Raw genomic sequence first — 12,462 nt, forward strand, 5'->3', positions numbered from 1 at the left:
CTTGAGCGAAGACTTAATATAAATGTTGAATTTAGAGATGCCTACGTTCGGTTCATGAATGAGTATGAGGTTGCCGGTCATATGGAGCAGGTGGATCCCCCGACTTCAAGCGTTGGGAAGTTTTATTATATCCCTCATCACGGAGTATTGCGACCAGATTCTGTTAGCACCCCACTTCGTACTGTGTTCGATGCAAGTTGTAGAGACGCTAATGGATTGTCTTTGAATGATACGCTACTTGCTGGGCCTAAACTGCAAACTAATATTTTCGATTTACTTATTCGGTTCCGTTGGCATGCTGTCGTTTTTACTGGTGACGTCAAACAGATGTATAGACAAATCTTGGTTTGTAGAGATGACACCGAGTACCTACGCATTCTGTGGCGCCCATCTGCTGACGGTCCTATACGTGACTATAGGCTTCGCACGGTCACTTATGGCGTATCATCTGCACCGTTTCAGGCTCTTCGTGCGATCGCTCAACTAGCAGAAGACTCTACCCAAGAACTTCCGGCTGCTTCTACAGTTCTTAGTAGAGATATTTATGTCGATGATATCGTGTCGGGCGCTGACTCGGTAGAGCAAGCTCTACAATTGCGCTCGGAACTCACCAAAATTTTGTCGTCTGGTGGTTTCCATTTAAGAAAGTGGACATCTAATTGTTGTGAGTTTTTCGTTGATCTTCCATCTTCTGACTTATACTCAGAAGAATTTAAACATTTCGAAGAGATGTCAGACCTCTCCTTAAAAATTTTGGGACTTTTATGGCATCCGCAATCGGATGATTTTAGATTTCGTGTCATCAACCCCGATGACTCTAGGTGCACCAAACGTACCATACTCTCCCATATTGCGCGGATTTATGACCCTTTGGGATTTCTAGCGCCGATTACGTTTTATGCTAAATATCTTATGCAACTCCTTTGGACTTCGGGAGTTTCATGGGACGATAATGTGCCACCTCACATTGCACACGAGTGGTTGCGATTTAAGTCTCAATTGTCGTCGTTAGTTTCGATTACCATTCCTCGGCGTATGGTAAATTCTTTCGTGTCGTTACAGTTGCATGGCTTCTGTGACGCTTCAGAACGTGGCTATTGTGCTGTCACATTCTTTCGTGTCGTTGAGGCGGATGGCTCTACATCCGTTCATTTTTGTTGCGCAAAGTCGAAAGTCGCGCCTTTGCGAAAATTGTCGATTCCAAGATTGGAACTTTTAGCTGCTGTCTTGTTATCTACTTTAATGGAATCAGTGGTAGAGGCTTTAAAACCATTTCATGCAATTCAAGAACTTTACGCATGGTCTGACTCTACTGTCACTTTGGCTTGGATTAAATCTTGTCCATCCAAGTGGAAAACGTTTGTGGCGAATAGAGTCAGCCACATTCAGAGTAGAGTAGCTCCTGACCATTGGCGTCACGTGAGCTCTAGTTCGAATGCTGCTGATATTGGTTCTCGTGGTACGCTTCCAGCTGACCTCGTTGACTGTTCCATGTGGTGGAAGGGCCCTTCATGGCTTGTAGAGCCAGAGAATGATTGGCCTTCTTCATTATTGGTAGAACAGGACACAGACTCTATCGCAGAAGAACAAAGGATTCTTAGCCTTCTGTCACCGGAAAAGGTGATTCTCGTTAGCGATTTGTTAAATCGTTTTTCGTCGCTTTCGAAAGTAAAGCGTATTTTGTCATTTTGTTTTCGTTTCGCTCATAATTTGAGAAATTATAAAAATAAATTTGTCGGTGCATTACAGCCTTGTGAGCTACGTCAAGCTTTTGAGTTGCTCATAAAGCAAGCACAAGTAGAGTCGTTTTCGTTTGAATTGGATTGTCTAAGTAAAGGTTCGCCTAATTCGCTACCCAAAGCCTTGCGTAAATTGTCTCCTTTCGTTGATGACGCGGGTATTTTGAGGGTGGGCGGTCGGATAGCTAACGCTAATGTAGAGTTTACCGTTAGACATCCTATTCTTTCGCCTCGTAATCATAGATTAACATTTCTTATTATCGATGAGTACCATAAGAAATCCATGCATCCTGGTGCTCAAACTCTACAAAATTTACTTTCGCAAGATTTTTGGATTCTCTCGCCTAAACGAGCTATTTGTTCTGCAGTTGTTGCTCTCTGTCGTGAGCGTGGTGTGCGAATCTAGAAGTATTTCTTATCGTTTTCGTAAATTAGTTTCGTTTCAACGTAACTCTTTCTTGTCGTAGGTTATTAATTTGTGTCGTTTTCTTAAGTTAGTTACATTTTCACGTAAATCTTTCGTGTCGTAGTTCATAATCTGTGTCGTTTTCGAAATAGTTACGTTTTAACTTAACTCTTTCTTGTCGTAAGTTAAGTAATTTGTGTTTTATGTTCGTTGTTTTCGTAAATACGTAGTATTTAGGTGGGCGGTATGTTCAGTTTTGTCTATGGTTCTACGTGTTAATTATCTGTCGTTGGTATTAATTTTAATCTGTAGGTTTAAAAGCATAGAGATTTATAGTTTGAAATAGTTCGTTGTAGTGTCGTTGTCGTCGTGTCGTTCGCGGTGGTGTATGCCACCACCGGGATAAAACTTGTTCGAGAAGCTTCGGAGTCGTCGGTCGCTCTCGCGCATATTTGTCGTTTTAGTTATACTCCGAAGTAGAAGCCACTATTCGTATTCGTAGCGTTTCCTTTAAATTCGCGTTAACTTCATTGTTCGCGGTGCAACGTGCTGTAAGATCGACTCCACGTGAGAAGAGGAAGAAGGTAGAGGTAACCGGTAGACCATTCCGAGGTAAGACTAGCTAGCTCGAGCTTAGGGTGAGTTGAAGGTGCCTTATACCTAGTACAAGAGGCTGCGCCCATCAGCAGCAGGTGAGTGCGTGACCCTATAGCACTTTGCATCTTATTTTCGTATATACAGTCCACTTAACCTTCTTCGGGACACGGTCATCCTGTCCATCGAAGAGAGGAACATTCGGTTCCTTATTTGTTCTAACGGCCGCGGAAATCTTAATATTTTCGGTCTCGGAGCCGAATGCATAACATATTTGGTCTTCGAGACGAATTCACCACAGTCATCGTAAAGTTATAGGAGTGTTTCCTTGTCAAACTACGATCTTCGGTAGGCAAAAATTACATAGATTTATTATTTAGATAGTTTTGTAATACATCTCATTTGAATATTTGTAAACGCGATATTTGGAGGTAGATGATCGCACGCTGCTTGTTTGAGCATGGCTATTCGTAACCGTGGTTTATCTGTAGTCTGACTCAAAATTAGGTGTCCAAAATGTAAATAAAGCTGTTGACCTATCAAGAAAATACGTTTCAAATGGAAGTTCCTTATTTTTGACGATATTAAAGTAATACAACAATAAGAAAATAATAATCTAAATAAATTAAAATTAAATTACATTTTCTAATATTTATATTACCTCAACTTCGTTCCATAAAGTAATAACTTCGATCACTAATAAGAACTAGATACACAATCCCATACAAAAATGAACTTAAAAAGTGGCGTCAAATTGACGCTAAAAAAAAAGAAAAAAGAAATTGACGACCGTGGTTTGTCACTTGGACAAGGAATTAGTGGAGACGAACTGTCATTACTTTTAATATTTTTATTAGGTCGAAGTAATTAATTTTAATGAACATAATAATAATTTATCAATGAAAGTAAGTAATATGCAGTCACAATTTATTATAATAAAAATATAATAAGTTTAAAATTAAAATATAACCAAATACAAGTAATTTAATTAAAAAATCAACAAGCTGTTTACGCCGTTATCCAACGAAATATATTGCCCACGACTAAATGAATATGTAGTAAACCAAAATGTATTTCAATTATTTTTACCTGACTGCCAAGGAAGGGTTATGTTTTTCGCGCGTATCTTGTATGTTTGTCTTTATTTATTTGATCGGATCTAACAAACGGCTGGATGAATGTCGACAATTAAGGTGTCATTATATTCGTCTCAATGACCCGAGTGTCCTTAGATAGGTGTTAGAAAAAAAAAATCAAGATGGCGGATTTTTGGCGCGAAATAGTAATATTTCAAAAAAAGTTAACCGAACCTATCGAGTATGATATCAAATCAAAGGAAATTAAACGGAGATTATAAAAACATATAATTTGTATATATATAAAATAGCAAGGTGACTGACTGATTGACTGACTAAATGATTTTTTCATTTTTCAGAAATCAACGTACAGCCAAAACCGCTTAATTTAGAGTTCTGAAATTTTGCACATGGGTTCGCTATATAGCGTAAATAAGTACTAAGAAAGGCCTTTTGGAAATTCTACCCCTAAGAGGGTAAAACAGGGGATGACAGTTTTTTTTCAAATCCTTTATGTTTTGAAGCAACTACTGTAAAATTTAGTATTTGGCTTTCTGGATAGGAATAAAGACACACCTATTTATCCCTTTCCGAAAAATCAACCCCATAGAGGGCAAAATAAGGGTTAAAAGTTAATTTGAACAACCGTCAATTTTGACGCAAACACTATGAAATTTTGTATCTGGCTTGTTGGATAAAAATAATGAAATTCTACCCCTAACGATATAAAATAATTACTAGAACTTTGAATTACTGAAGTTAGATATTCTATAAATCGTAAATGGTGGATGTTTTTCCGAAATAGTAACACGTTTTAAAAAAAGTTAACCAAAACTATGGAGTGGGGTATCAAAATAAAGGAAATTAAAAGGTGATTACACACATATTATATGATATATACATGTGTATAACACATCGAGGTGACTGTCTGACTAAATGCGTAAGTTGCTGCGCCAGACACCAACGTAAAGGGAAACCGCGGATCTTTAGCGTGCTGGAATTTTACACATAGGTTCTTTATATAGCGTAAATGAGCCCTACGAAGATAAAATAGGATAATATTGTTTGAACATCTTTTGTTTTTGAAGCAGATACCTATTATAAAACTTTTTTTTGGCTTTCTTGCTAAAAAATGATGAAACGCCTATTTCACTGTTTTTGAAAATTCTACTTCAGCCTTTATAGTGCAGTCGGGTTTTTGATTATTTTAATTAAATTACTTGCTTACTTTGTAGTGACAGAAATCCGTTGTATATTTCTTCTTAAATTTAGAGTTCTTTCTTACACCTATCTAAGGACATTTGGATATTTGAGACGAATATAATGACACCTTAACTGTCGAAATTCACCCAGCCGTATGTTAGATCCGAGGGAATAAAATGCAGTGCAGCTAAAGTCCGCTTATAAAGATACATACAAGATACGTGCAAAAAACATAACCCTTCCTTGGCAGTCGAGTAAAAATAAAAATATGGAATCAACAGGATGCCATTAATTCCCTTGAATAAAGTGAGTTTATTGGAAAACAGTCTTTTCGATGGATTTTTATTTTTTTTCCGTATCTTTTTTGGCTATGTTAAGCAATCTTATTTTAGTGTATCTTTCGACAATAGACTTTATTATAATAATTCTATGACGTCGCGGCAGTTGGATGAAAAGACATCATAAAATATATTAAATAATAATTTACTTAATAATTTAATTTCACTCATTTACTATTTACTCATTGCCTATGTTTAATTATTATACAAAACAAATATTTTTATATAACAAAAAAAAGAAAAAAAAAATTAAATTAAAGAAAAAAATATAAAACAATAGCGTCTCCATTCAAGTTAGAACAGAGTCACCATGTAACCCGAACAAATCAAGTGGGCTTGCAATAGTAAGAATTGTACGTTTAGTAACAGACTTTACAATTTAAATGGTTTATACATTCTGTTGATGTTTGTTGATAATTTTTAAAACTTAAAAATAAATTATTTACGAACGAAATAGCAGTATTTATAATTGAGTGATAGCAATTACCTACTTATAATAATAATACTTACCGAAAATACGATATTCCATCATTTGTTAGGGTACTAGACGTGTGATTTTTGCAGTTTTGAACGAGCACTGAGGCATGTTTATTCTCCGAACGTTCAAACACTACTAACCTAAAAGCGCACCCAAATGTCTATTTGGGTGCTCTTTTCGTCGCGCCATTTTTTTGTCGCTGATTGTGTATCTAGTTCTTATTAGTGATCGAAGAGTAATAATAATAAAAAACAAGGTTAATGGTACAATATTAAAATGTTTCGAAGCTGATATTATTCATTTTCGTGATTGTGATCGAACTCGAATCTTTTCTCATTTTCATAGCGCGTTTGTTAAATTGTGTATAGTTGTTAAAGATTTCGTTTTTTGTTGAATTTATTAAAGTTCTAATTTCTTGTTAATTTTGACAGTGACATTTCTTTGTTTACATTTTGGACACCTAATTATGAATCAGACTATAGGTAAGATCTATTTGACTGACGTGTTAACTGAAATTAACTCATGAATAGCTTTCAAATTTTCCTACTACCCAACAGACAGTCGCAATATTTTCTATGTGGCTTTGGTATTTGTAGTGCCGGTAAGTCAAAGAGAGTTTAATTAACATATGTGTAACATCTAGTGTTACTGTCAATACGCCAACGATAGTTGAACGCTTGGCGCGGTGAGTGCGGCGGTCTGCGGTGGATGTGTTACGACGCCAATTCCGCTGCGTCGCCCCGCACTTGACACTCATTGCCTAAATATTGCGTAGGGATGTGACGATGAGAAAAAATCGATTAATTAATAATCGATTAGTAAAAATCGATTAGTAAAAATCGATAATTTTAGAAATAATCTATTGAAACTGAATTATAAATAGGCTGTCACAAATTTACTATTTATTTAGCGCTTGCTATTGCACTACTAAACTCGCCGACAGCGCCTTACCGACTACATTTAATCGATTTATTAAAAATCAATAATTACAAAATCGATTATTACAGAAAAATAATCGATTATTACAAACGTCTACTATTTTTTCTCATCCCTAATATTGCGTAAACACACGATTGTTGACCGGTCACGTTACACGGCTATACATTTCTGACATCGTTTGGTTCCAACAAGCTATAGACATTTCACTTTACGTCCTCGATGGCGATGTTAGTAGCTTAGCTTAATATAGGCGTTGACTGCGGTACTGCGGTGTGCGGTGTTGTAGAGGATTCATTCAATTATTATTTTGTTAATCGTCCTAATTAGTGTTTGATTGCTGGTAGGATTAATTGCTTACTATCTGCGGTTTCGTAGTATAGGTGTATTTAAATGGAATAATTATTGAGCCTTAAATAATTTTCAAGTATAAATGCCTTAGAACTCTTTCCAGGTTGTGGTTTTGTGATCTTGTCTACATAATGTGAGTCACTGTTGTTTTCTAGTCTTAAGGGTGCTGTAAGACATATTATGTACCTATGTATATGGCGTTCTAACTTAGTCATCAGATGTATTTAGTAATACCATAGATTAGTAAAGATTACTCACTCCTAACAAGAAAATAGACCCAGGTTTGAGAATTGAAATAGTTGCGTAAAAAGTTTTACCACGTCTCCGTGCTAAAATGTCCCTAAAATATTTGAAATAATTATTTATTTAGTATGTAAATTACGCAGTACTAGTTATTTATTCGTAAATTTTCTCTAATAATGTTTTTATTTGTCAAGAATTCAAAAAAAGAACTTACTAATAAGCTATTTGTGGCTTCATTCAATTTCAAGGCGGCGAAGTATCTTTACTAATCTATGATTAATACATTTGTAGTCCTTAACATCAGACGAACTTAAAGTATATTTATTACTTCCAATGCTTAAAAAGTAACAATACGTTGCATTATATTACCTTCATTACATAAAAATTAATATGTTGCAGTAGTAACCGAGTAAAATAAGCATAATCAATATGCGTTTTAATACACGTAATCATTTACTAATGAACTGAAATGAAACGATTTATTGCAAACATAAATTGAAAGTCTTGTTATATTTATTTGCACATTTTTTTATGTGAAGAGCAGTTATTAACAACTGCGATATATGAAATACGTCGTCATCAGCAGTCCTCTACTGACCCACTGCTGGGCACAGGTCTCCTCTCAAAACAAGAAGGATTAGGCCAAGTGCGAATTGACTTCACAAAACCCTTTGAGAACTTAAAGACATCACAGGTTTGCATGCTTCCTCACTATGTTTTTCCTTCGTCGTTAAATCATGTGATAATTAATTCGTAATACGCAAATAAATAAACATAGGAGTGTGTCTGGGATTCGAACTTCGGACCGCTAGGCTATTACTGCTTATATAATTTATTTCTTGGGTATTTTTTACATTTTAAGTTCGACAAACAAAATTGGTTGCTTTTGTATGTTTCAACTTTTGCCGACTAGTAACGTATCTTTAGTTATTATATCGAGGAAAACGCAAATAACTTTTGAAAATCAGAGGTACTTTCGTGGGTTCGAACCTAGGACCTGTCGTTTCAGAAGTTGTGAACCAACCACTAGGCGATCACTTTTTATTACTATAGCTTGTTCATAATATTATTTCTTGGGTAATTTTGACAGTGTTAAACGTAATATCACGTCTTTGTTTGAAAGCCGAGCTCTCGGAATGTTGTCGTAGACTCGTGTCGGCACGCGGCGTCGCAGCGCAGCCACAGCTCGCAGGAATGACTCCTGGCGACTGCTTGCCGAATTCTTAATGCGATCTCGCATTCCTGAACGTTGGTAACGCGATCTTGGAACCGGTTGTAGATTTTAAGCTCGTAAATATGAGGATATGACTATGGAGGATTATTTGAAGTTAAACCAAACATTCCCGTTTCTCCATACATCATTTACATTTTCGTAGAAAATTAAATAAATTTTCTTCGTATTTATTTCTTACATTTATTTGAAATAATCGTATCAGAGAAGCTTCTGCTTATGCTGGTGTAGAACATTAATTCAAAAAGTTTACAAGTTTATTGCAATATTTTTTCAAAATTAAATCAAAGTTATGTTAACTTAATACATGGTGCTACGAATTTTGTAGATTCTCTCAGACGCGTAGCATCAGAGACGCAACCTGCAATTTGTAGTCTCAAATAATCCATTGCCACTTGCAATCTTTGGTGATTGCAATAAAATTACGTAATTTAAAGTTAGAAATCACTTATATAATATATATACGGCGCTATTTATGGTCGTAATAAGCCATAGAAATATTTTTCACTAGAACTTCTGGTAGCCTTATGAGATGAAAAAGGAAAATATATCTTAAAAGACAGTTATTCAGTGTAACAAAGTTTTATAAAATTATCTGACTATGCAGTATGATAGCGACTTGCTTGATTGACTCTGCTGGGGATTTATTATAATGAATCTACACTACAAAATCTTTCGAAATAACACAATGCTCATCTGCATTTTGGTTGTAGTCTTACCAAAAACTAATAATAAAAGGTTGTAGAAACAATCAGCTCTTATGCATCCGTAAGCAATCTCAAACTCTAAAATCTATCCAGACACACGATTTATTTGAGTATTGGTAAAGAATGCCTTCGCAACCAGTCGGTAAATAATTCGGGAGGATTGACGAATATTCGTGGAATTCTTAACGCATTCCCAGATGGCTTGTCGTCTGCAAGATGAACTTGGAACGTGTTTTGGATTCTTGAAAGGAAATTAGGGTTGACTGATGTAGTATCAAAGCTTAAATACCTATAAAACTATCTTGATTATTCCAACTATTAATGTAAGCTGTGTTCACTATTCTAGAATGAACACTGCATTGTTTTGTTTTTGTAAGATTTGTTTTATGTAAATAAGTGTTACATTCAATTTGTGAACCAAAAAAAAAAAAAAAACTTATTCTTTCACGTTTAAATGAAAACCACAGATTGGGAAAGATGTTTTAATACTTAAGTAGTCTATTTAATTTTATGTATTTTTTTCAACAGGAGGTATGTATTTTTTTCAAAAGGTAGGAGGTAGGTTTCAAAGCGTATATGTGGGTAGGTCTATATTATAAAGAACTTACACCGACTTATACTGGAAGCAGTTATTGCGCTTAGTAAGAAGCGTGTAGGTGCCGGCTGATTTATAAATTTAATTCTTATACCCAACTTATACTCTTACATTATGTATTATTATATCAAAACAATTATAATACAAGTTAAACAACAAATATTTTTTTGTCAGGTAAATCCTTCACGCTAACGATAATGTTGGCGACGTCGCCACCGCAAGTGGCTACCTACCAGAAGGCGATCAAGGTCACGGTGGACGGTCCTCGGGAGCCGCGCTCGAAGACCAGGCACCACGGCTTCCATCCCTTCCACTTCGGGCCGCGGTTCGCGCCCGACCCTCTTATGGGCTCCTTGCCTTTTAAGTTATCAGGTAATTATTACTTTTTTTAATTAATAATAGGATAAAGTAATATTTGTTTTATATAATTAACGAAATCTACATACTAGTATTTTATAAAGTAACGAAACAAACAAGCATTATTTATGCAATATTTTTCATTTGCATCTACATTTCTAACACATCTTTTCTAGAAAAATCAAGCAATTACGGCTAACTGGGTTTAATAAAAATACCTAGTAAGATTATGATTTGCTAGTAATTTTTAAATGTATTTATACTTTATTCTTACTAAAATATGTACAATGTACATAGTACATAGTAAATAGTATATGTGCATAGTACAATGTAGAAATACAAACGTATCTCAAAATTCAGGAAATGCAATAGTAAATATACACAGTAGTATCCGGCGCCTTTATGTACCTATTCCTATGTAAATGTGGCAAGTCAAGTTTACCTTTAGCAATATTACCTTATACCAAGAAGCCAGAATTCACTATCGCGAGTAGGTATAGATAGAGCCAGTATACATCAAACTTGTAATACAAATTGAGATATAACTAATGAAGCCGCTGTTTTCGCTCTCGTCATCTCTATCCGATCCTAGTCCGATTCCATCAGACAGATATTAAATTGTCAGCCCGGACCGTTGTCACTCTCCTTGACGCCCCAGAGGGGATTTAATTTGGCCCAGAACTTTCGCGAAACAATTAATTATCGATTTCCACCCTCTTTTGACACCTGTAAGAAATAGTCAAGGGGTCACGATGTTTCATATTTTGTGCAACTCACTGAGTTCATGTTTTGCTAAACCCACGGTAGTGCGTTGGACAAATTTCAGCTGTCAGTGTTTTTACGAATTAGGAATGAAATATTTTTTGGTACTTTGAATAGGTATATTTTTAACTACAAACATAAAGGAGTATAAAAGAAAATGTAAGATGTTATCATTCGACAACATCATCAAATAAAATATCTATTGTCCTTTTTTACGTTTTTACTGAAATGAACTTTTAAGTTTTAACTTAAGCTAAACTTTCACGCGGCAGTGTCTATTACTTGAAAGTATCACACATTTTTTTTAATGTTTCTATAATCCACAGAAGAAACCTTTAATTTTAGTCTACAATGTATTGTAGCAATGTTTGTTGAAAATACCAGTGTTCGTAGTGTTTCTATAACATTTAAGAGCACTGTACCCAGTTCTAACAATAAAGAAAATAACGAGCGAAGTGACGTTGCAATGGCGTTGCTCGTCGCACCTGCTGAGAGCTTCATAAAATCAACACAATCATTTTATATAAATGTATTTACAACTTGTATAATACAGGGTTTTATGCTGCTATGGTTTCTGAAAGTCATCAGACCTTAATGACTTAGAAAATATTTTTACATGAGTACAAGTATTTTATACTTAAGTAGGAGTAGGTGATTCTCATAGCTCATGAGTATTTCTGAGAGTCTATTAAACGTAAAATTAATCGAGTGCTTTCTTCATTTATAGGATTCCGCGTATCGTAATGAGTATGGACACATAAAAAGACGATCAGATAAGACCTAGAACAGAAATCTAAATCGACCATTTAGATGTCTGACCGTAGATGGAACCTGCAACCTTTTGCTTGTCAGTCCGGCATAGTTAACGCAAAGCCAAAGTGGTCGTCTCATACGTATAAAACCACATGAAGGTGGTAGAACCCTTTGTGGTTCGACTCCGGCGGCACCACCGCCACACCTATTTCTACCTAATAACAGCAGTGTTAGGCGCTGCTGTGTTCCGGTTTGAAGGGTGTGGTAAGGGAGACAGACTTTTCCGAGGCGTTCCAGCTTAGTCCTCAGGGGTAGCGGCGCATCTGTGGCCGACCTCAGGATAGGATCAGAATATCTAATCCTATCTGGGGTTGATTACAGATGTCCATGGGTGGCAGTAGCCACTTAACATCAGGTGGACTGAATGCTCGTCTGCTACTCCTATTTTATAAAAAATAATAATAATAATAAACAAGTCTTTTAAAATCCGACTTATACCTTCGTTGCTTTTTGTAATATAAAATACTCTTCTACCTTATACCCCAACGTGAGTTTTCAAAATTGTTTTACCTACAGTAGTTCAAGCAATAAAGTGTATGACGAGCGTCGCGATCGTCGCCGTCGCAACCGTCGCCTGGCATCCCCGGCGCACCTGCTGAGATGTTAATAAAATTTAACGGAGTGAAATGATTT

The 12,462-nt window shown here is 35.7% G+C and overlaps 1 protein-coding gene across 1 annotated transcript in view; it reads left to right on the forward strand.

The window, feature by feature from the left end:
• Positions 1-12,462, forward strand: part of RunxB (RUNX family transcription factor Runt related B) — a 47,848-nt gene that overhangs the window by 24,142 nt on the left and 11,244 nt on the right. Inside the window, exon 4 of the mRNA XM_073088395.1 lies at positions 10,072-10,269. Within this exon, the coding sequence (XP_072944496.1) occupies positions 10,072-10,269 (198 nt within the window). The remainder of the gene's footprint in view (positions 1-10,071; positions 10,270-12,462) is intronic.

Source organism: Epargyreus clarus, unplaced genomic scaffold (genome assembly GCF_041222505.1).
Source record: "Epargyreus clarus isolate Ecla_fem2 unplaced genomic scaffold, WU_Ecla_fem_2.2 ptg000027l, whole genome shotgun sequence".
Lineage (NCBI taxonomy): Eukaryota > Metazoa > Arthropoda > Insecta > Lepidoptera > Hesperiidae > Epargyreus > Epargyreus clarus.